Here is a 26,974-nt window from a genome sequence, read left to right on the forward strand (position 1 = left end):
TTGGTGAGAGAGTAAAAATAATAAATCAAGTTTTTGGCAATTAAAACTAGAAGATAGTTTCACCGTTTTAGTTATATTTCATGCTAGGATCATTTTAAGTTAGTCAATAGTTTATTTAATACATCAAACAGTTATTTTTACAAAAAGGTTCCTTTGATGCTTAATTGGACACCAGTATGTATCTTACCCAGGGACAGCGCCTCCTATAACCCCAACAATGGGAAAAGTCAGAATGATTAACAGGTGCGAGTCAATTACAGCACCATTACGGCTAATGAGGTGGTATGTGCAAGCTCATGCTAAAATTAAAATGATTACTATATCTCCAGCTCTCCCTGAGGACATGCAAAAGCGCATGATGCACTTCCTGTGGCAAGTGCAAGCAGAACACACCTTCAAACCTCCTGTCTCTACCATAGTGCAGTTTTTCATCTATTTTTTAATGATCCAGTGCTTATTTTTCATTCATGTCGACTCAAAAGGCTTCCTGACTCTGAATTTGTGGCCGGACACAAAGAGACGTGCGCTTGATTAGGACACATGCACCAGTCATTGATGAAACTGTGGGATCAGGTGTCTGTGCTCTGTTGAATGAGCTGGATGTCACAGTGTCTGCTGAATGAACCGATGAGTCACAGTTCGATTAGTCGCTCTAGCGTTGACTGAATATTTAATTAATGCTCAGAATTATCACCACGGAGGCCCCCATGACTCACTGCTCTCAGCATACGGCGGGTTATAAATAGAGGAATAGGACACATTGATGAAACACAGACCCCTACACACAGCAGACGGCGCACACTCACAGTGTAGACAGCTTCGTTGATTATAACGAGAACATTCTAGTTGTGTCACGTCTCTCCCCAGAGGACCGTTTTATTGCTCGGGGGTTGCTCGTTCACAGCTCAGGGGAATTAGAAGAGTTTTCAATTATGCTTTAAGTATTAAAATTTCCTCAGTTGCTTCTTCGAAAAGTCCTATGGTGAAATAAAAATAGTAACAGTATTTATTGGGACCCCAATATGGAGCAGAAGGGTCTTGTATGGGGTCAATAATGACCAGCTGACTGTACATTGTACCACCTTGGATGCTTACAAAATTAAACAGATTTTCATTTTCCTTTATTCTAATTTGGTGTTTCCTAATTTGATGTAAAAATGCTTGTAAATCTCTCATCATGCTATATTATCAACAAAACTCAGATTCAATCTTTTTGTCAAAAAATAAATAAATAAACGGATTAATCATAGGCCTTGAAATAGTGAAATAAGCATTATTTGTGGATAATTTTGACAAAGTTCACTCAAAAACTAAGGTGCATGAAGTCAGAACAATGAGGACAAATTTATGAGCAACTTTTTGTAGGCCATTCATTTTTGACCGCCAGGAACTTCAAAAGCGTAACAGGGTTTTAATCCAATTTAATATATTAACTAGCATTTACAGTAAAATAAATATCCACGTCGGGTCAAAATGACCAGAACAATTTTTAAGAAAACATTTTAACAAAATTACATTATTATAACTATCATTTAATTTTATGTATGTATATATATATATATATATATATATATATATATATATATATATATATATATATATATATTACACACACACACACACACACACACACACACACACACACACACACACACACACACACACACACACACACACACACACACACACATATATATATATATATATATATATATATATACATATACATATTAAGAATATTTAAATTTATTTTATATTATTTTATTTTTAAACTGAATTATTTTAATATGTGAGAAGAAAGAGAGCATGGAGTGATACAAATTATTATACAAAAAAAATAAGAATAGGTGAAGACTTTGCTTGATCAACCAGAATCAAGTATTCCACACCACAGTGGAAATAAACAGCTATTAAATGTATTGACTTGATATGCTGGAAAATGTATAAAAAAAAAAAAAAAAAAAAAAAACCTTTGAGACGTGGTCAAATCTCTTTTGAAACCTTAGAAGAGACACACATGAGTCTTTTTTCTAAAAAGAAAATTCTGAGAAGCAGAAGCACCTGATTCATAAACTGAGCATCTTATTCCACTCTTCATCTCCAAATGGAGAAAGGGACACGTTTCCTGCATAAAATCCACCTCTTAAACCCAGAGTTACCTCAAGGGACCAATTTAAAGCTGTAATCTTATGTTCACCATTCAAATTGTTTGTCATGCTGCAGGTCAATTGCACCAGTCAATCATTTCCTATGAAAATCTGCCCCACAGATGAGTCAATATAAATGATGAATCGGGTAATATCCTTGAACAATTCAGTGGCGGTTGCCACAGCAGAGCCCTAATGAGCATCAATAACCTTGATCCAATATTTGCCTTCATATACAACTAATCAAATATTTATTTGGACAACGACTGAAATTAGAGACACTTTAGCTGACCAGCAAAGCAGAAGACTGTGTTATCATAATATTCATATTTCCTTTGTCTCGCCTTCCTATAAATGTCACATTTGCATGGATATGCACCATCTACAATGATTACAGCTCTTATGTTAAGACAGAAGGCTGAATGTCATCTGTATCACCTACTTTGATTCAGCCTTAAACATATTTTAATTATGGGTTTAATTAATTACGGATTATGCAGCATAATTAACAGGTTAAATATTTGCTTTGATAATGGTTTGATTAAAATGGTTTGCTTGAATATGCAATGCAATGTGTGAAATTTTAATCACATTTTATTTTAAGTACACTGAAAATAGATGAGAAATTCTGTTTTATATAGAAAAAAAAGAAATAAAAACTATGCGATATACTTGAATATTATTGTAAATTGATTATTAAATTGTATAATCAACACACTGTTCACATAAGTTGTTTTCATTTATATTTCATGCATTTTATATTCAAAATCATAACCCAAACACATTTTTTTAATATTGTGTAACCGACTGCATTATTGGTCCACAAATTCTGTATGATCAAATGACAAAATCTCATAATTTCTTTCAGTTGGCTTTTCAAAAATGTATGAAGATTTATGAAATCCTTGGACTACTGTTATAAGAGCCTTAGTGGCTGTGTATGTGACATCATATTACAAAGCCTTGTTAAAATTAGCAACATTTGTTTGTAGGAAACTGTCGAGAGCCCCTGTGCTGCATTCACACACACACACACACACACACACATATACAGTATATACACCAATAACAGGCATATATTGTGTATACATATGTACTGTATGCAATAAGCAGCACACTAGTATTAAATTCCAAACACAGCCTGTATTACAATATATTTTCATTCCAAGTATTGTTCTTCACTGTAACTTGACAGGAATGCATAATATCTCTTTGCATACCAAGGGTTTGGCTTTGTTTATCAAGCAAAATCTATAAAATGTTCATGAAGGAAGCTTAATTATTACAACTGAAATTATTAGAATTTTTTTTTTTTTTATCTTGCATTGCTAAAGCCATAAAACTGTTTATTGATCATAATCCTCCTCACTTTCCTCATTCATAAACTAAATAACTACCACATTTATAGCACATGTTGTTTATACTGGTGGCGATCAACCATCTATAAAATCACAACCATATTATAGATTTATAAATTCAACCAACATAATGCCCACAAAGCCCTTTTATTTAAAACTACAGTACCACAGATGCTCTCAAACTACTGATCTGTACAAACACACACTCCAAATTTGATCTTTGGGTATCCAACTGATGCATCCGCGCTCGAATACACCCAAGCACACTCACACACATAACAAAACGCTACACTCTCATTGGCATACGTTCCCTGAAGCGAAACCTGTTGACAGATCTCACAGAGCTAATCCTTTATCGGAACAGTGATTCTCCAATGCAAGAAAACCTCAAAATCCTCTGAGAAGTGAAAACAATAAATAAATCAAACTTTATTCACTGAAGATTAAGAAATGCGGGATACCAAGCATGGTTTTTGAGGCAATATCACCCTGAGTACAAAAAACTGTGATTGTTCATTTCAAACATGTATGACAGCTTTTTCATACAGTTACAAGAAATGGGGACTGAGGCTTTCAACCTTAAGGACACAAAAGCAACATAAAAGCGTCATAAAAGTGGCAAATGCACTATATTCCAAGTCTTTTCAATTCATACAAATATATTTCAAGCTATTATTTTCTCCTAAAGTGAGCTGTCCAAGAAACAGATCAGTGCGATTTGTGAATGAATCCAATTATGTGAAAGAATCAGACTCATTTAATGATATGACTCAAATGAATCATTCATCAGCTAGGCCTGATTTTCAACTTGCATTTCTCATATTTCTATAACTCTTGGAATACAACATATGTGCCACTTTTATGACAATTTATGGTTTGTTTGGCTTCATTTTTTAAGCTTGAAAGCTTAATGTACATTTTATTCACTTCAGAAAATCAATTCAGGTTTGGAACATCATGAGTGCAAATCTTCATTTTTGGTTGAACTACTCCTTTAAGAAATAATGACCCCTACAACATATATGACAGGTTTCGACATGAGCATCCGGTGAGCTTCTTTGGTCAGAGGAAAATTTGAGAATAAAACTGGCAGCACCTGAGTAAAAGATCAGCTAGCCAAGATGGATTGGGGGCTCCTTCCAAGAGGAATGATATATAGCAATTTCCTCCCTCTTTCTCTGGCCTTCTCTTTCTCACTCAACCTGATCTCTTCTCCTCACTTTGTCCAGCCATTTTCAATTCAGCACACACAGCCCAGAAGCAGCCTTTTCATTAAGCGCCTGTTTTCAAGTGGCAGATCCATATTTCATTACAACTCCTCTGTCTTTCTCTGTCTCACACACACATGCTGTTGTTGCATCACACAGCAACTTGCAACCCACAAACTCTTGAAACTCCTCACTTTAAATTGAATTCAGAGTAACAATGTCTTGTTCCATTTTTACTGTACAGCTGCAGCTAAATACGCTTGTCACACTTTTCTGAGCGATTAATCCCATTCTGTACACACACATTTTTTTTTTTTTTACACACACATTTTTCTTTTTTATGGAAGTGACAAGCACTTTCTGCAACCCTCAAAACTTAGAGTAGTGAAAAACAACTTTTATTAGATCCACATAGTTGCTAATGCAGTGAAGCTACACTTTTTTTGGAAACTGACAGCTCAACTGAAATGCATCTTTCTTGAAGAACGAACTTCACATGGGCTTTAAACTATATGAGGGTAAGCAAACGCTAACAAAATATTAATTTGTTCAAGGAATATTCCACCAAAAATGAAAATTTACCCCCAGACCATCCATTATGTACATGAGTTTGTTTCTTCATCGGAACAGATTTAGAGAACATTTTCATTCCACCACTTGCCTTTGAATCCTCTGCAGTGAATGGGTGCCATCAGGATTAGAGTCCAAACAGCTGATAAAAGCATCACAGTAATCCACAAATAAACCACATGACACCAGTCCATCAATTAATGTCTTGTGAAGTGAAAAGCAGTGTGTTTACAAGAAACAAATCCATCATTAGAACATCACTTATTTCAAGTTAAAGCTCCATAATCTATAATAAAGCTTCCTCCAGTAAATGTGATGTGTCCTCTCACATCAAAATCCACCAGTATATTTGTTCAGGACTGTTTTGGATTATTTTCTCTTGTTGATTTGTGCATATTTCTCTCCTGATTCAGACGAGACAATTTTTCACTGGAGAAAGCAATATTATGGACAGCCAGAAGCAACAGTTCAAAGTTAAAAACATCTTCATGACAAATATATTTCTTACAAACACACAGTGTTTCACTTTACAAGATGTTAATTGTTGGACTGGAGTGCTGTGGATTACTTGTGGATTATTGTGATGTTTTTATCAGCTGTTTGGACTCTCATTCTGACGGCACCCATTCACTGCAGAGGATCCATCAGTGAGAAAGTGATCTAATGCTAAAATTCTCCAAATCTGTTCTGATAAAGAAATAAACTCATCTACACCGTGGATGGCCTAAGAGTGAGTACATTTTATTTTTGAGTGAACTATTCCTTTTACAACTATAAAGAAAGCAACACTTTTATCAACAGAACTTGAGAGCGCGTTAATGTGTCGAGATGCCAAAATGTTGCTACCAGTATCGCTATTCACATGTAGGCTACTCATTTAGCAGACACTATCCAAAGTATGAATTACAAATTAGGAATATTACAACAAAAGCAACTCATCCTAGGAAAACTACTGCTGCAAAACCATGTTCAAGAATTGCTCGGAAAAGTATGGGAATGTATGTGAAAAGCAGAATGAGAAAATGCAATGCTACTCTGTAAACCATTGCAGAAACTGGAATAAGTCCTATGGTTGACAAATCAAAAATCTGCGGTGTGCACACAGCATCTGATCTTACTTACATGGACAACATTGACATAATCGTCATCAGAAAGTGTCTCCAGCATTTCACTGACAGAGGTTCGGATCAGTTTAAGGGTCAGTCCAGATACACTACCACTCCTGCAACACACCAATGCAAACACAATGGCAGTTAAAGGGAAAGTTGACACAAAAAATGAAAATTCTGTCACTATTTAACAGCATGGTAAGCAAAAGATGAAAGAATTTAAATTTTTGGGTGAACTATGCCTTCAAGCCCTAATAAAAGCACTCAAATACAACGTTTAAATAAATGGTATGTTAATATATCTATACACATCCTGCTCTCGCTCTCTCTCTCTCTCTCTCTCTCTCTCTCTCTCTCTACCTTTATATATATATATATCTGTGTCACAGCATCTAAGACTAAACACATATTTAAAAGATTTATAATATTCATAATTTAGAAAGCACATACACATAATACTCACGCATCAACAAGAATCAGCATGTCCTTGGGCGACGCGGCACCTTGAACATACCTGGATACAAAGAATGAAATGTTCTGGAGCTCTTTCAAGGAGAATTTTAAACAGAGAACAAAGAAATGAAGGTTGAAGAAAAAAAGGAAAAAAAAGAAAAAGAATTCAAAGCGCACACACAGAACTACATATTAGTACCAAGGTCGCCGGCGCACATCGTACAGGTCGATTTTACTGGGTGTTTTCCTGGCATCCATCCAAGGGGAAGCTAAATGGACAGAGACAGGATATGGAAATATGAGTGACCCCTGATCCCAAACTCCATCTGATTTGTCACATCTCTGTCGTGAGCACATTAGCGAGCCTCACTAGAAACCTGTTTCTGTGTCCGGTGGGGGGTGGTTTGTGGTTTATATATATATATATACTGACTGCAGTGAGCCAACGTGGGGAAAAAAATGGCCCCAGTAGAATTTCAGCGTCAATTTTTCTATTTAATGGAGAAAATAACCTGGTGCAAATGAGGGTGCTCATCTGTGACTATCACAGCTGAACATCTAACAAGACGAGTTTCCTCATAAATGGCATCCCACGTTTTGACATTTAGTGAGTGGATTGCAACTGTAAGTGCCGACAGATCTAAGACACTGCAATTTGGCTGTAACAAAGTAATCGACCAGTGTTCTGCCGACTATAATGAATTGAAATTTACAAGAACATCAATATTTTACAGGTGTATATGTATCTATAAGGAGACAATCAATAGATGGGAGCCCACATCTTATTATATTACAGTCTTAAAGGAATAGTTGACACAGAAATAAGAAATCACCCATGTCAGTCCAAACCCGTATTACTTTTTTCTTCTATGGAATACAAAAGATGAATTTCTGAAGACTATACCAGGACCTCCTCTCAATATAATAAAACGAATGAGGACCAACATGACAAAAAACAATCAAAAAACACATAAAAGTGGTCCATACAATTTGTGCACTATATTCAGAGTCTGAAATAGAGAAACAAACTAATATACAAGTAATTTTTCAAAGAAAATATTAAAATATAAAATCTAGTGCCTTACACAACTGAAGCACATGTAGGTGTCAAATAAAAGTCCAATATAAACTTTAAGTTCACTGAAAATATTGCCGTTTGTGTTTCATGCTGCATTCATAAAAGTTCATGAGAGAAATATTTGTGAATGAATCATTCTTTTGAGTCAACCTGTTTCACAAAGCCAGTCCGAATGATGCATTCATTGATCTGCTTTTCTCCATTTCAATTGTCAATGATTTTCCAGTGAATAATTTTATTTGGACCTCTTTTATGATGCTCCTTCTTAAAGCTTGACAGCCCCTGTCTTTACTCACTTTTTATTATATGAAAAAGAATAACCAGGATACTGTTCCAAAATTCAGCTTTTGTTTTCTGCATAAGAAAGTATGTCATACAGGTTTGGCAAAATATGAGGATAGATATGAAAAATTCAAACTCTTATAAAACCGTTAAGGGACAGAGGTTCAACGGTGGCTAATACACTATTTATATGCAACATTTTTTTACTAAAGCCTTACCAATTACAAATCTGAAAGTAATGAAAATGAATTGAGCACCTCATTACTTTTCTCCTCTGTCATTAAATCTCAGAAGAATACAATAAGCTCTCTGCTGAGATATTTGATATTATAATTTGTTATGAAAATTTGGTGTAATTTGAGCTGGGACTACATGCTATGTTTACCAATTAGAGACAGTGGAGTCTTGGAAAGGGAGGGGGGGGATGTGTGTGTGTGTGATTCTGATAGTAATGTGCACTGAAATGTGAGTTCTGAATTCAGCAGACACTACAAGTTCATACCTGGGTAATAGCGAGCTAAACCAGTAGCACTGCCGAACACTTGCCATAGTAGCGTTGGATCCTCTTCTCTGTTTTTCTTAAAGACATCCTCCAACGCTTCAGTCCAGTTCAGCTCATTCAACACAATGGTAGCTGGAATACAGGCAATAACATACAATGCATGGTATTTCATTGATTGTTTGTTATGGCCTCGGTCAACAAAAGACTTGGAAAAATTGTTTTTTGTTTTTTATTATTCTAATATTCTGATTAGTGGTCAACAATTTATTTATTTTATTTTTTCCTATGGCCAATTATTATGCTTAGACGCATTTGCACCTCCTAGAAATATGATAGCAACTAGGGCTGTGCATTTAATCGCATTCAATTTGTCGTGCGCATCTCATCAGTAAAGCCGGTCCCATGATTAGTACTAAATCAGCATCACCTGCTTTCAGATGTAGTGGCTTTCACTACACAAAGCCATATTTCACTGACAATTAGGCAAAATTGCCCTCATAATCGCAGATGAATCGCATTCGATTTCGGAAGCGATGTCGCCAAGTTTGTCAGTGAACTACAGCTCTGTGTAGTGAAAGCTGCTCCATCTGAAAGCAGGTGATTCTGATTTAGTACTAATCACGGGACCGGCTTTACTGACGAGATGCGCACGACAATCGAATGCGATTAATTGCACAGCCCTAATAGCAACCATCCAGCGCAGCTTAGCAACCACTGACCAACACCATAGCTCCACCTAACTGCCTATCTAGCTGTATATAATATCTGAACAGATAATTTTGTAAATTCTAAAAAAGTATTACTTATATTACCTTGATATTTATAACAATAGTGATATAGCACTAACAGTGCAATATTTTTTTCTCTTATGCTCATAAAGGCTGCATTTATTTGATGAATAATCAGGGTTATTATAGTTAACTAAAATTAAAATTAACAAACAATTAAAAAAAAACATTATTTTAAATAAAATATATGTTAAAATATAAAATAAAACTTTCTTTATTTCAGCCAGCTGCTAAAAATATGCATAATTTTAATTTAGTTTAACTTAATATAATAAAGTAACTAAAACTAAAACTGAAATAAAAATGAATATATATATATATATATATATATATATATATATATATATATATATATATATATATACACACATTTCACATATATAAACAAAAACTACAAAAAAAAAATGACAGCACACACAAAAAATTACTACACCTTCAATTAAAATAAAATTACAAATCTTTTAAAAAATGATATATATATAAAAAAAACTAACAATATCGCAATGACAATACAGTGAAAACAGTAATATTATGAAATACTATTACAGTTTAAAAGAAGCTTTCTAGTTGAATATATTTTAATTTAAATTTTCATTTATTTCTGTGATGGCAAAGCTGAATTTTCACATGATCTTTCAGAACAAGATCCTTAATAACTCCAACTTTTAACCGGCAGTGTATGTGTATCAATAACTATACATCATCATCATAATCATCATCAAATTGACTGCAAAATTAATTAATTTAAATTATTTATAATATAAAATATTACATCACCTTTGCTTAACAAAGAGTGTAATAAAAAACATTAGAATACTTGAATCTATTTATAGAGGTCACAGTGCTTATAGTGATTTCCACAGTCCAGAGAGAGGAAATGAAGTGAGAGGAGGAGGAGAGACACAACGAGAGGTGTAATTTACTCTCATCTCAACCGCTGTTAACAGAATAATTCTGTGCTATGCACTGAGGGCTCTTCATATCCACAGCCACAAACAAGCTGATTGACTTTATTACATCATCACTGAGGCAACCATGGAAACCTATAATCATCCTATCAAACCTTGCACTTCTGAAAAGGCTGCGTGCTGATAGGCAGTCAGAAGTGCTAGTAGAGATATGCTAATCAAGTGAGAAAACAGCCTGCGTGTCAACAATTATTGTAATGAAGCATGAAAAATTCAGTGTTATAACAACCATAACTTTAATTTTATTGGTTAGCATGCAGCAGAGACAGGAGGGCAGGGTTGAGAGAAAGAAAGAGAGGAAGCAAATGAGGAAATGAAGCACGAGAAGCACATTTCTTCAGCTTTTTGTCTAAAATAGACAAAAGGCTGATCAATGAGTAGAGAGGAACTGAAACCTGCACAATAAATCAGGTTATGTTTGAACTGAATTGCACATATTATAGTATGTGCAAATACTGACATAATCAGAAATATACATTGTCTGACGAAAATGTGAGCTGTGCTTGCCTGTGCAAAACCAGTGCTAGCATGTCTATCTGCCATCTGTCTATCTGTCTTCTATCTATCCATCCATCCATTCATCTGTCCACCTACTTACCTATCTATCCATCCATCCATTCATTTATTCATCTATCTGTTCATCTATCAATTTATACATCCATTCATCTATTCATCTACCTATCTATCTGTTTATCCATCCATCTGTTTGTCCAAATAACCTTCTATCCTTTCATCATCCATCTACCCATCTATATGCCCATCCATCCCTCTACCCATCCATCCAACCATCCATCTATTAATCTCTCTGCCCATCTATGCATCTATCATCCCTCCATCTATCCAATTTGTCTATCTATCCATCTATTAATATATAATACTTATCTATGCATCTATCCATCCATCGATTTGTCCACTGATCTATCCATTCATCTATCATCCACTACACATCTATATGCCCTTGCATTCATCCATTTATTCATCCATCTTTCATCTGTCCGTACATCCATCCATACATCTCATCAACCATTCCACCAACCTATCCATCCATTCATCTATCATCCATCCATCTATCCATCTATTTACCTGTCCATCCATCCATCCATCCACCCACCCACCCATCCATCCATCTATCCACAAAAATATACAACCAACAAAAAAAACACACACAAAACTAAAAAAAATATTTCAAAAAAAAAGAACTACAGGTTAACATAAAACATATAATATATTACAAAACAAAAAAAACATCAAAAAAAATCACGTTAAAACAAATAAATGCAGTATACATTGACTACAATATAACCAGTTATTAATATTTCATTGGTTTTCCCTTGTATTTGATTAGCAGCCATTCTCACGCTCATTCCTCAATAAGCATGTTTACTCACGTTATCACAAATGAAACAATTAATAGGCAAAGCACATACACTATTCAAACATACACTCTCCAAACACAACTATGCAATATGCTTAGAAAACCCACTTCAACATACTGTAATACAACTTCCATAACACTTCTACACAAGTTTTAGGGTTTTTATACACTAAAATTAGCCCATAAGCCCTTTTTGATGGAGGGGTAAAACACAAACACTACAACAAAATAAAAATTCAACAAAAAACAAAATCAAATCAAAACCACACAAATCACATCCACACCACATTACACCTTTCCACAGCACAGCCCTACCCTATCTTCAGTCCAATCTTATTCTTTTAAAAAAAAAAAAACAATTCTAACAATTTAGAATTGTTTTTTTTTTTCTTCCCATGAACAGTAACATATCACAATGCTCCAAAGAATTTATTATTTCCTCAACCTCCACTTATATTACATCCATTCTTTTGGATGTGAAGGAGGGGAAATTGGCCAGCACCCACTGTGAGTTGTCTGTCTTAATCATGGTTAAGTTTTTCTTGGTGTCGGCTGACTGTGGCAGAGGGGGGTCACCCACCCTCCTCTGGCAACCCCTAAACGATGTACTACTTTATCCACGAAAATCCAATTTTCTCCCCAGCGGGAGAAGCAAATCTGTGTTATTTCTGTGTGTCTATGTGTGTGTGTACTGGAGGGTCCAGGCTATTTGTGGTATCTGAGTGTTTGATAGAGGTTGATGTGTGCAAACTTTGCTTTTAGAGTCGCTGGGGAAAAGCCACTAGGTTCTCATCGCCTTACACAGAGTCAACAACCTCCGGAATTAATGGACATATAGGCACTCCAGTAATATTGGACATTACTCACACACAACTCTGTTTCAGCACAGAGTATTAGAGGGTCTGTCACCAGCCTGATTCTACACACATACTGGGTTTCCTTCTGGCGCAAGGTCAGGTCAGACCCAAGACCACAGCAATTATAGCTCTACCCTTCTTGCCTTCCATATATGTCTCTTTCTGTCACTTGGTTATTTTCCCTCCCGCCCACTTTAAAATATACAAGTTTAAAGGAATAGTTCACACACACAAAAATTTAATTCTGCTATCATTTACTAAGAATTATTTTGCAGATTGTCCTGCCCATCTCATCCATATAATGAACTCGAATCATAAAGAGCCTGGCAATTTCCCAAAATTACTAAAAATAATGGTAAAAGTATCTATATGAAAAAATAGTCTATATGACTTCTACTAAGCCATATAACAGCTTTGTTTGAGGACCAGATCACACTGAAGTCATTATTCTGTGCAAATCGTTCCATCTGCAAATATGCCTCAAAACCACAATGACAAAACAAAGATCTCTTTTTATATTTTAGCATTTACTTTTAATATACAGGTATGTGGCAAAATGTATTAACAAAATAAAAATTTTATTTTAACATATTAAAATTAGTAATAACAATTATTATTATTATTATTATTATTATTATCATTATTATTATTATTATAATTATTATTATTATTATTATTATTATTATAGCAAAGATAAAGTTTCACTGCAAATTGAGAAACTGAAATAACTGAATCATGAGCTGCTAGCGTATAAAAGGATACAGTGCTGCATATCACTCTGAAACATGCAGCACATTAGACTATATATTTATGTAAATAAATTGCTGCATTTCCAATTTGCTAATTGCATTAACCCATATCGCACTGACACTTAACACCATTTCAATAACATTGCAGAATATAATAATATTAGTTACTGACTGTGAGTGGGGAAATCCCTTAGTCTTTATATGCCAATAATACTTTCTTTAAATTACAAAATTAACATACATTAATAACCAACAGGCTCTTCTAGTTAAAAAAAAAAAAAAAAAAAAAAAAAACTATGCCATATTTTTGTTTTTTTAATATATTTATTTCATACTAAGTATACACTTAAGACTTACTGATATAAAATTATAATTAACTTAATTTGGAGTATTTCTTCTTAATATTATGCCTAAAATGTGTTTTAATATCACAGTATGCGAGTTTAATATACCAAAAGTACAATTGCAGGGTATTTTTTTAAGCACACCAATATGTAAAAATATATGTAGTATACGTAGCACAAAATAAATGTATTTCAAATACATTTTAGTGTCTGTGATCACAACCACAGACAACCAGATGAAACAACCCTACCCAAAAAGCCTAAATGACTCACACATAAAATTAAAAATGGCAATAGGATTAGGAAATGACTCACAGATAATGGCATAAAATGGTATACAATTACAAGACAAGCGACGAGGAAACTCCCTTCTTGAATTACAGGGGCAGCCACCTCTGTCAGCATGTGTCGGAAAGACTTGGAAACAGTGCTAAGAGACTGAAGCATCACTTTATATCTAAAGTGATTTGGTATTCTGTATTTAAAAAGGCAGCAAACTCATCCTCCATATAACATTATGCTCACCGCAGAGCACATCTGTCTGACCTGATGCCATTTCAAATACCCCACTGCATTGTTTACCAAAGGGCACAATGGCCAAAGTAATTACCTGAATTATTTGTCTTCCATTTGTGTGTGAGTGTGTAGACAAGGTCAATAGGGAAGAGCAGTCTAACACCAAAGAGCCAGACGCTATCCCAGCAGGCCAACTGAGACTCTATAGCTTGGCCAGCCTACTATCCCTGCTTAAAAAGCATTGCAAAATTTAGTTTAAATAGATGCACACGCATACCATGGGCTTATCCAAACAAATGCACCTGCACTTATTCTGACAAAAGTTTCCCCAGAGAGTCTTTGCTGTCAAACGTATTCTATAATTCTCCTAAAAAAGCTCTTCCAAAGCCACATGTATACTCCGTTTTATAACTGACATCCAAAGCAATCAGCAGCAGAGCATCTCATCAGATTCCCAGCAACAGATAATATGTTATGGGGGAGCAGGCAGAGCGCTATGGAAGCATGTTTGTGGAGGGTGGGGGAGTTACTTACAGCCGTCATATATGTCCGTGGGGATATGCACTGCCGTATGGTTGTAGGATGTAAGGCGGTTTTTGAATGACGGGTCTTCTTTAAATTCAGGTCTTATCCGGTTTTTCCTTCCTTCTGTTTCATTGGCTTCAAGCTGGAAGAGAAACAACAGCAATCAACTCTGGTTAAATTGAAACAATATTTCACAAAATTACTGTCTTTAATGTGTTTTGAACAAATAAATGCAAACTTGAATAGTATAAGAGACTTGTTTCAAAAACATTGAAAAAATCTTAAAGATTTCAACATTTTCAATGGTATATGCACAGAAAAATCAGAAAAAAAGAAAGACAGAAAACTCCGTCATCATTTACTCATTTCAAACCCTTATGTCTTTATTTGATCTGCATTGGAGACTAAAGTTTTCAGCAATCATTAAAGGATATAAAAACACCATTAAGGTATCATAAGTGGTCCATACAATTCAAACATTAAATTTTATGTCTCCTGAAGCCGTACAATAGTTTGTGTGACAACAGACCAAAATAAGTTCAAAGTTCCAAATGATATTCTTCTCTTTTAGTCAGCTATTGACCACTGCAACTTTACTGAGTAAAAGATTTGAGAATTCAAGAACCAGACTGGCTCTGTGAACTGGATAAACCGATTCACTGAAAAGATTCGTCTCAAAAGAACAATTCATTCACAAAATGAAGCAACCTTTTGTGTTCCACAGAAGAAAAAGTCATGGGTTTTGAACAACATGTGGATGAGAGATAATAATTTTCATTTTTGAGTAAACTATCCCTTTGAAATTAGTTGGTGCACAAATGCAAGATGTTCACAAAATTGCCATAATTCTCTATAAATTTTATTTGACCTGTCTGATAGATTAGTTGGTAACTAATCAAATCCCACTGAAATCTCCTTTATTCAAATGAATACAAGAAATTTGAAAGCTTACAACAAATATAAATCTCAAAATAAATCTCTAGCCATTTAATCTATCAATATAATCATCTTATTATGCTTTGCACTGCAGGTACTGTATCTGTTCCAAACTAGTGCTTTGCACATTGATGAATAAAACCTCATTTTCTCTATATGTTCCTCCTGCTTTACTTTCTGTCTTGTATTTTACACACTAGTGCACACGCTCCCACCATGTGTTTTACAGACTCATCCTAATTGGCAGTTGAGATGTATGGCACACAGAGAGTGTGTATCCGCCGGCCGAGTCTGCGTCAACTGAGAAGATATATTATCATCATATCTTGACTGCCTGAAATAACTCACACATAAGCTCACTAACGCATGATCATAACTGGATAGAAGAGCTCATGGTTTTCATGTTTGATATAGTATCTGCACTTGAAAAAAACGCTGAGCGTGTCTGTGTGCAGAAGTGTCTTGAATTATATACTCACATTATCCTTGGCATTAAAGTAAACTATATCATCCTCCTGCAGAGAAAGAGAAAAATATGATAATTAAAAGAAAAGAACATTTTTCAGGCAAGGATGTTAAACCACCATTAAGAAATCGTAAAGTGGTCCATACAAATCATAGGCTATAAATACAATATTCTTCCCCTTTAGTGAGAGCTTAACCACTGCAAAAAAATAATAAAATAAAATAAAATAAAAAATAAATCAAAATAAAATAAAATAAAAATTTGAATAATAATAAAAAAGAGAACAGCTCAGATAATAAATAAATGCACTTACTATTATGGGATTCAAACCTGCAACCTTTTGGTTACCAGCCCAAATATTTTAACCCGTACAGTATGACTGTGATGTGTCCTCAGAACACCTACCCATCATGCAATTCATACAGTGGCAGTATCATTGCACTGAGCCAAGTATGCATACAGCACATGTTCCACAGATCTGATCACAGATCATACGTTTGCTTTATAGCAAGTGTGAAATGCATTAAGGAGAGCTAAAGAAAGCTTGGTCATGCCAGGTTTTGCAGCAAGTGGTCAGGATAACCTGCTGGTGGCCCATCATGTTGTCAGGGTCAGGCATTTTCATCATTCACAGCATATGGTGGGTGTGTGTGTGTGCATGTGTGTGTCTACAGTAAAAATAAATCCAGGGGAGAAATGCAGAATGTGTATTCAGTGAAATCAAATCTTCCGACATCTGCAGGGAGTGTGGGAAGTGAAATTAGATCCATTGAGCTGCAACACATTAACACACTTAAACACAAACTCACATGCACACAGAGTAAAGACACTCTGGCCATTGGTACAATCAGATTATTTATTTGTCCATTTGTTCCCTTGTTTGCGTTTAATTGAATGGCTCATGATTTCATTTAACTAAACGAAGAGGTCCAACACACCAAAGCATTAAGCAGTGAAACCGAGCAGAGGTATTATCAATTTCAAAAGCATCTCCTGCCTGCAGTCTTCATTTGGAATGATCTAATTAAAAATCTGCATAACACTTCAGAATTTATTCTTGTGATCAAGTCATCTAAGATGTCTTCCATTGCTTTAAATAAACTTTAATGTGCAGGATGCAAACTGATACTATTTTTTTTAACCTGGCCCCTTTAACTGTTAAAGAGATTACCAAAAAAAAAAAGTTGATACCCAAAAAAATAAAAATCTATCATCATTTATGCACCTTCATGTCATTCCAAACCTGCATGACTGACTTTCTTCTGTGGAATGCTAAAGAAGATATTTTGAAGAATGTTGATATCCAAAATGTTTTGGCTACCAATGACACAATAAATAAATAGAAAAAGAAAAAAAAAAAACCTAGAATTTTCTCTGTTTTGTAGAGAATGGGAAAAAAAGTCAAACAGGTTTGGAACAACATTAAGTGAATAATCAAAGAATTGTAATTTTTGGGTGAACTATCCATTTAAAGGTTGGGTGTTTTAGCATGTTTGTAATAAACAAATCCGTCCTTAAGATATTTTTAACTTCAAACCATTGCTTCCAGCTAAAATACAAGTCCTCTCTACATAATATTGCTTTCTCCAGTAAAAAAGTTGTCTCATCTGAATCAAATCAAACAAATGTGTCTTACAAACCCACAGCTTTTTACCTCACATGATGTTAACTTATATCAAATGCATTTTGACTTAAGAGGACAACAGGGGATGGACTTTTATTTGGGGAGGGGAAATGGATGAAGTGTTACTATGGATTGTGGACTCATATTATGGCCAGAATTTTTTTTTTTTTTTTTTTACGCCTTAATGATGGATGTTTCTTACAAACACACAGCTTTTTACCTCACATGATGTTAACTGATGGGCTACACTCATGTTGTTGTGTTGTGATATTTTATCAGCTGTTTGGACTCTAATTCTGACGGCACCCATTCACTGCAGAGGATCCATCAGTGAGAAAGTGATCTAATGCTAAAATTCTCCAAATCTGTTCAAGTGAAGAAATAAACTCATCTACATTCCAGATGGCCTGAGAGTGAGTAAATATTCAGCAACTTTTCATTTTTTGTGTGAACTATCCCTTTACATCAGGATATGCGATCTGATTGGCTGAAAGGTCACAGAACCATGCTGTTATGCGTGTTACTTTGACCACCATAGTAACAAATCACTTATGAGTAGAGATGGTAGACTAGTCATCCAGCTAGTCGATCAGGGAGGTTACCCAGTTAATGTTGATTTTTTTAACAGCAGTGTTTTAATGAGCATACTATGACTGTTGCACTGTAAAATTCTCCACCAGAAAAGTCTTTAAATCCATGCCCTTTAAAGCACCACTCTAAAGCTAGATGCACTAAGACAGACGTCTTGCCCTTTGCATTGCATCTTGCACTGTTTTTGAGCGTGTCAGGTTAAAAATAATCAAATGTCAATGTCTTGAAACCCTTGCATTCTATTTGATCTATCTGTTTTTGAATGCAATAATGTGTCTTATGTAAACAATACCCCAAAAAAGGCATGATGCATGGCATATTCAATTTCATTTTATTTGTAAAATGTATTATTTGGCTGCTCATGGTGACTGTTAATGGCTAAATTCTTGTGTGAACCAGTAACCTTGTAATAACCAATCCTGAGTTTATTTGAATTAATTTGGATTTAGATTTGCATGATTCCTCTCAATAATTAAATGAAATGAAAACTCTACCATTCACCCTTAAGTCATTCCAAATCTATATGACCTTTTTTTCTCCAGTATAGCATAGAAGGGGATATTTTGGATAAATGTCTGTATTTTTTTGTCCATGTAGAAGTCAATTGTTGTTCAGACCCCAAATATCTTCAAAATATCTTCTGTGTTGGTTGGAAACAACATAAAGGTGATTATATCATGACAGAATTTACATTATCCTTTTAACGTCTATTCTTGTAAAGCCGCTTTATATCTTGTAAAAGGGCAATACCAATAAAACTGGCTTGAGTTGATTTGAAACATTAAATCAAATAGAATAGCTACAGTATATATGCACCTTGTAAATGTTCAGTACACACTTGTAGAAACACTTACTTCAAATTCATCTTTCCATTGATGCTCCATTTGGAAATTCTCTGCTGCAGTTGCCAAAGTCTATAAAAAGAAAAAGAGAAAATAAATCATTTTAATTAGATAAGCACTGCATCAAAGTATCTGTGATCATGATCAAAGCAACTCTGATAATGAGATAGTAAATTAAATGCAACTGTAAAGCAACATTATATAGCCCTACTGGATATATATAGTTCAGTTTTTTCCATCACGATAAAAAAAAAAAAAAAAAAAAGACTAAATGTGCGACTATACACAGACCTTAATCATCAAAACAACTGGACCGAACAAATGAACTGCAAATGGAGATAGATACTGGTCAACATAGAAAGTTATAGAACAAGGGTTCTGGCCCAAAAGGTGATACCAAACAAACGTGTGGGCAAGAGGTCTGACAGGACGGTGAGTTCTGTTTAAGAAAAGGGCAGAAGAGAACAGAATAGAACGGAACATTCAGGTCTTTGTTCTGTCACCCGGAGCTCTCTGCAGCTCAACCCCCGCAACACACGCAGTCTGAGAGTCTTCCCTGAAGGAAACGCTACTGTAACATGGTGTGACATTTCCAGAACAAAGACGAGAATTCATGAGTTCTCACTCTTTGACACATACAATATTTCAGAATATATGTTGGGATTTTTACAACTCAGAACAGAATGAATTCTGGCACTATTGTCAGTTACACACGACCATGGTTAACCTAAATCAGCAAATGTATAACTCAAGAGAAAAATATCATTTTCAATGTTGTGCATAATATATGGAATTTTTTGAGAAGAACTAAACAACTACATTCTTCAGCAGCAACAAACACATTTTTCTAAATAATACAGCGTGACAAAATCACTTAAAACAGTGTTTAATATTACACTCTGTAGCCCTTCTAGCTATGGTAATAATTTATCTATTATGTCATGCTGAATTTTTAGAATAATTCCATTCAAAAAGTTAATGTAAATCACTACAAAAAAACAAACAAAAAAAAAACAAACAAAAGCACTATTAACAGTTTCATTTAAATGTGCCATGATTGGGGCAAAATAGATAAAGGTGGCACAAAAATTAATAATTAAATAAAACACTTTATTAAATAAATACATAAAAACAGTTGTTTATTATAAATACATAACAAAATATATTTAAAAATAAATAAAATTAAATACAAACATTTTTAAACACAAAACTAAAGAATATAAAAGAGTATAAAAATACAATTAAATAAAACATAAATTAATAAATTAATTAATATAAAGCCAATTTTGCGCTACCTTTAACACCACTATATGTAAACGTCCTACTTCTATTTTTATTTTTTATTTTTTTTAAACCTGGCCACACGCTCACACTGTCTTTCATCAGGGCAGGCTGAGTTTCTGAATACTGAACAAGTGTCAACATGTAAACAGACAATCATATGCCAATATGCGTGGTTGGGATATTACAATTAGTAAACCAAATGTTTCTGTAACTTAGTTTCAATAAAATGGTCTAGTTAGACAAGGGAGGAAGGTTTGGATTGTGAACTTTAAAGAGCCTGTCTACATAATACATCAAACTCTTATTTTAAAAAAAGAAAAGAAAATGATATGACAAGAAGATGGAATCATATGAGCATTATTCACTTTAAAGGTCTCCCGGGATGGGGCTTTGCTAAAATTGATGTTCAGTAATGTGAGCTTTCTAACCCAGCATTTGCCTTAAATAAACAGGTCCATCAAACCTCAAAACCCGCCAACAAACACAGATACCTGAGATCATCAGATACTCTATCAATAAAGCCATTACTGCTCCGAAATCCAACCCTTCATCTAGATTCTAGAACTTAGTACTGTATAATTGAGCAATGCCCCACTTCTGAACACCAAAAAGTTGTGCAATTTTTTAAGACGGCAAATCTGGGCTTGTAAGGTGGAAACTAATGATTACATTTCAGATTCAACTCGCTCCAGTCTGCAACACCTCTCACAGTTTCATCAAAAACTTTTACAACAATGACACCCATCATCGAGAAAAAAAAAATGCATTTCATGTTCTTATAAACAGACGGGCACTCACGCACATTATTAGACACCCCAGAGCTGGAAATTTGGACTGAGACAAAGTCCCTTTAAGACAAGTCATTTCACTCGGCAGCCATCTTTGTAACACCTCTCGGGCATGCTCCCATCTCTTTGAATGGGGAACATCAAATTCTCCAAAACTGTTCACCAAGCTTACAATTAAATTTCATATTTGAAATCACTAATAAAATCGGACAACTGCCTCATAAATGTTGTTCATTATGCTCCAATAGCATTAAAAAAAACATTTTTCAGGCTAGATCAGCCAGTACGCATGCGCAGTCCTAAGCACATGTCTCAGAACCACAGACTGTATAAAAACATGGACGTAGTGTCCGTGACGTCACCCATAGTTTTTTGAAGAGCGTTTTTGAAGCTCAAAGTGGGCAGAGCAGGCTGTCGCCATCTTGGCAACGCATCACCGCACGTCACTCCCGGATAATCGAAAATGGGCAAAGAAGCAGGAGCTGGTTGCTGAAACCAAGCCTACCTAGCTCAACATTAATTATGCAGAACTTTAAGGCTTAATATAATTTAAACGGATGAGTTGTCATAAGGGGCAAAATTAGCTATATAGACCAAAACAACTTTTTGTACCAGGCTGTAAACACATTTTTTTCTACTGTAAAGTTGGGAATTTTAACATGGAGAGTCTATAGGACTGACTCCCTTTTGGAGCCAGCCTCTAGTGGCCAGTCGATGACAGATTACAGTTTTAGTCACTTCCGTGTTGGCTTCACGAGAGAGACCGGGAGGTTGCCGCTCGCTCAGAACGCTGATTTTTCTATAGCAACCAGGATGCTTCTAACAGCAGCTGCAGTGACGCGCTGACTTTACAGATTAGCGACTGGCTCTTTTACTTGGCTTCCTTCAATAGCATGGCCATATTGAGCATTGGATTTTTCCTCATTCAAAACTATACAAGTGACACGTCTTGGCTATTCTATAGTCTTTGGCTGAGATCCAGCAGTCTCTGCACCTCCTCTGCACAGTCTGGGAGAAACTAAAAATATACGGTTTCACACTCCAGCACGTACACATTTACACATGCACCCAGCGCTTGTTAAGCAGGATATGTAAGACTGTGTTCAGACTAACCGTGCTCCTAAAGTATGGCAGGAAAATCAGAGAAATGTAAAACAGCAAGTCACTCATCCTCGTGCAAATGCACTACAATTATAACACACCGTCAGCATGGCAAACAAGTCAATATATATCTACACAGCATCAATGGCATGCTGCTGCCATAACAACCGTTTCAAGGAGAGACTCATTAGTGGCCTGCGGTCATTAGAGGCCCTCAAGGAGTAAAGGTTCATGGGGTTTATAATGGAAACTAAGACTGAAGTATTTCTGCTGCTCATTATTGAGAATAATCAATTATGTACAATAGAGATAATGAAAGACGGAGGGTGAGAGTTCCATTCATTCAGATTTTTCCTGGCAAAAAGTAAAGGCAGGCAAAGGTTGAGAGTTGAACTAATGTGAACTCTAATTTCTGCAGCCTCTCAGCAAGAAGACATCATCTTCAGATGAAACCTAGGCTATGTAATGAGTAAAAAAACATTACTGCAGGTAACAAACAAATGCTATTTACAAGTGACATCAATAAAAGAAGGGGGAATGGAAAAAGAAAAGAAAAGAAAAGAAAAGAAAAGAAAAGAAAAGAAAAGAAAAGAAAAGAAAAGAAGCAAAAGCTTACACTTGAGCGAGATGTGCTCAACCAACTCTCTATGTTTTTTGCACAGAACAACCTCCTGGACAGCAACCAATCTGGCTTCATAAGCGACCACTCAACTAAGACTGCACTGCTCTCGGTTACTAAAGCTTTGAGACTGGAAAGAGCAGCTTCCAAATCCTTAGTACTCATCTTCCTGGATCTGTCTGCTGCTTTTGACACAGTTAACCACCAGATCCTCCTCTCCACCCTCATGAAGATGGGCGTCTCAGGAACAGCACTTCAGTGGTTCAAGTCTTACCACTCTGCTAGGTCCTTCAGGATGTCTTGGAGGGGTGAGGTTTCTAATTCACGACTTCTTGCTACTGGGGTTCAACAAGGCTCAGTGCCTGGACCACTTCTCTTCTCCATCTACATGTAATCTTTAGGATCTGTCATTCAGAAGCATGGCTTTTCATATAATTGCTGATGACACTCAAATCTACTTCTCATTCCAACCAGATGATCTAACAGTAGCTGTTCGCATTGCAGCCTGTCTGACAGACATTTCTGACTGGATGATGGATCATCACCTTCAACTCAACCTTGCTAAGACAGAACTGCTCGTGGTCTCAGCCAACCCCGCACTTCATCACAACATCTATATACAGCTAGATTCATCAACCATAACTTCTTCCAGGACAGCCAGGAACATTGGAGTTGTGATCAGTGATCAGTTAAGCTTCACAGCCATATTGCTACAATGGCAGGGCCTCCAGGTTTGCCTTATACAACATTAGGAAGATTAGACCATTCCTATTACAGCAGACCACACAGCTCCTTGTCCAAGCTCTTGTTCTCTCCAGACTGGACTATTGTAATGCTTTCTTGGCGGGCCTTCCTGCATGTACTATCAAACCTCTGCAACTGATTTAGAATGCAGCAGCGAGAGTGGTCTTCAACGAGCTGAATAAAGCTCATGTCACTCTCTTCATCAGCTTGCACTTGCTGCCAATAGTCACTCACATCAAATTCAATGTACTGATGCTTGCCTATAAGACAACCACCAGCGCTGCACCAATATACCTAAACTCGCTAGTTTAGACCTATGCGCCATTCTGCATTCTGCAAGTGAATGACGCCTCATGGTGCCATCCCAAAGAGGCACAAAATCACTCTCACGGACCTTTGCCTGAGCTGCCTATTTCAATCCAAGCAGCTGAGTCTTTAGCCATTTTCAAAAAACATCTAAAGACACATCTTTTTCACCATCACCTGACCAATTAATACTAGCACTTACCTATTAACTATTCGTTTTGGACTAATTCATTTATTAAAAAATAAAATAAAAACCTTTCTATGTGCACTGTGCTAGACTAACTTAGACTTGTCACAGCACTTGTATATTGTTGCTCTCTCATTGGGCTGATTGCTTCTACTTTGTAAGTCGCTTCAGATAAAAGCGTCTGCTAAAAGACTAAATATAAATGAAAAAAACAGAAACAAGAAAACAAATATAACAAGAAAAAAAGAAAGAAAAAGATAAACAAAAAAGGAAAAAAGATAAAAAGAAAAAAAGAAAAGGAAAAAGATAAATAGAAAAGAAAAGAAAAACAAAAAAGACCAAAAAGTGAAAACAAACAAAAAAGGAAGAAAAGAAAAAATATAAAGAAAAAAAGAAAAAACAAAAAGGAAAGAAAAGACAAAAAGAGAAAAACTAAAAAAATTATAAACAAAAAGGAAAAAGAAAATAAAGAAAGAAAAACAAAAAGTGAAAAGGAAAGAAAGAAAATAATTGAATTAGAACTGCAACATGTAACCAATTTTAGTTACAGATTTTTCTTGTTTGTTGTGTTGCTTAATATTTTTGTGGAAACCATGAAATAGAATATTTTGCAACCTTATAAATGTCTTTACTTTCATTTTTAATCAATTATTAAGCCCTACCTCAATAAAAAGTAATTTCTTTCAAAACAAAAAACACCCCAAACTGTCTTCGCAAATGGATAATTTTGTCTTGCATCTCAAAATAATATGTAGCATATAATTTAAAGGGGTCATATGATGCTGCTAAAAAGAACATTAGTTTGTGTATTTGGTGTAATGCAATGTTTTTATGCAGTTTAAGGTTCAAAAAACACATTATTTCCCATATAATGTACATTATTGTTTCTCCTCTATGCCCCGCCTTTCTGAAACGCATCGACTTAAAAAAAAAGAACATTGGTCTGGAAAGCGAGGTGTGCTCTCCAGCTATCCAGTGCATTGTGACTGGCTGAATGCATCAAGCGTACGCCCCTTAACATACTGTGCCGTCTCCCAGGCCAGCAGCACAAGACTAAGTGCAGCTGCTCTGCTCGTGCACACCCCATCATCGGTTCTCTTTTAGCAGTTCAGTCAATGTACTGTTAGGAGTAACTGAATAACTCGGGATATCGGTTTATTTTGCATCAGAGGGAGTGTAATGCACGTTTATAAACCGAATAACTTAAGTAATTTGTGGATTAGTGCGTACTGGAGACTCAAACCGTTTCAAACTTTCAGTTCGATTTGGTGAACTGGTTCGACCGGTTCACTAAGAAGATCCGGTTAAATAGAAAGATTCGTTTGCGATCCAGACATCACTAGACTAGACAAAACCAGTAAAACCCATTACAAACGAGGCATTTGTTGCATCCAGTGGGGACATAATTACTGATTATAATGACTTATACTGTCTTTTTATGCATTGCATAAACATAAAACCATGTCTGCATTTGTGATCTGAGAAACAACAAACAACAAGCCTACTCTACTGCTCACAACTCGTGTTTGAATCATCATTGGCAAATTATTTAATTATAAAAAATGTACTTACAGGCTATGTGTCAGAAGCGCCAGACTGTCTTTGCAAAGTTTGAACTGCCCAACTTTATAGAAACAGCTGCTGTACCATAGATGCATTGCAGGCTACTGGTTCAGGAAACGCAGCACACATCTGAATATTTGGGTTGTACTGTTCTGCAACAGCGAGAATAAAAGTTACGCCTTCTTTATTTGCGTGAACATTTGGGCGGCATTATGCAAATCTTCCCACATAGTGACGTAGAGATGTGGGGGCGTGTTAGAACGAGCCATTTTAGGGGGGTGTGGTTGACTCTTAACTCTTATAAAGAATATCTCTTTGGATTTGTGACTTTTGTCTTTGCAACTTTACAGATCTTCTTTATGCACTAAGAGCTTGTAACACTTCAAAGAGAAAGGAAAATTTTTAATTGCATCATATGACCCCTTTAAGACATGTTTAAGACATATGTTTGAAACAGTCCAGACAACATACATCGTGCAGCATTTTTGTAAGATTTCTAATCAAGCAGTGAATGCAGCACCCATTAAAAGTTGTTCAGCTAAATGGAATCACTTTAGGTCTTAGGTGGACTTGATTCAATAGGCCAACCAAACTGATGACAATCACTCTAGTGACGTGAAGGCAATAAGTGGCACAAAGTGCTACAAGAACTAATGATTTCGGTAAATTATGACCTTTGTGTGTAGAGAACCCACAGTCCCAGTAATAAACTACAGCTGGGTTTGCTTGTTCATCTGCCGCTACTTCACTCGCCTCCAATTCATCAAGCTGATTACAGTAACCACAGTGGAGTAAGTCAATAACCTCACAGGAGGTCCATCAATACCTTTACTCCACTTTAATCTCGCCAGACTGGAGAGAGAGAGGAGGGAAAAAGTGGAGCAAAAGAAAAAAAACATTTAATTATAGAAGGGTTAGTGTCAAAAAGTGCTTTGCGGAATAACTTGTGAAACTCATCTTAAAAACTGCATGCATGTAATGTCCTGATAGGGTAAAAATCTGTGAAAAATGTTATCATATGTGTGGAACATTTGTGTTATAGATATGAATGATACCTCAAATCATGTGGTTTAAAGGGATAGTTGACCCAAAAA

General features: G+C 35.6%; 1 protein-coding gene across 1 annotated transcript in view; it reads right to left on the reverse strand.

The window, feature by feature from the left end:
* LOC109070518 (voltage-dependent calcium channel subunit alpha-2/delta-1) overlaps nucleotides 1–26,974 on the reverse strand; it is a 93,764-nt gene that overhangs the window by 40,975 nt on the left and 25,815 nt on the right. The window contains exons 4-10 of the mRNA XM_042744365.1: nucleotides 19,301–19,360; nucleotides 16,245–16,280; nucleotides 14,839–14,971; nucleotides 8,708–8,839; nucleotides 7,045–7,114; nucleotides 6,856–6,906; nucleotides 6,406–6,505 (exon numbers count right to left, since the gene is read on the reverse strand). Coding sequence (XP_042600299.1) covers nucleotides 6,406–6,505; nucleotides 6,856–6,906; nucleotides 7,045–7,114; nucleotides 8,708–8,839; nucleotides 14,839–14,971; nucleotides 16,245–16,280; nucleotides 19,301–19,360 — 582 coding nt within the window. The remainder of the gene's footprint in view (nucleotides 1–6,405; nucleotides 6,506–6,855; nucleotides 6,907–7,044; nucleotides 7,115–8,707; nucleotides 8,840–14,838; nucleotides 14,972–16,244; nucleotides 16,281–19,300; nucleotides 19,361–26,974) is intronic.

Source organism: Cyprinus carpio, chromosome B18 (genome assembly GCF_018340385.1).
Source record: "Cyprinus carpio isolate SPL01 chromosome B18, ASM1834038v1, whole genome shotgun sequence".
In the NCBI taxonomy this organism is placed as follows: Eukaryota; Metazoa; Chordata; class Actinopteri; order Cypriniformes; family Cyprinidae; genus Cyprinus; species Cyprinus carpio.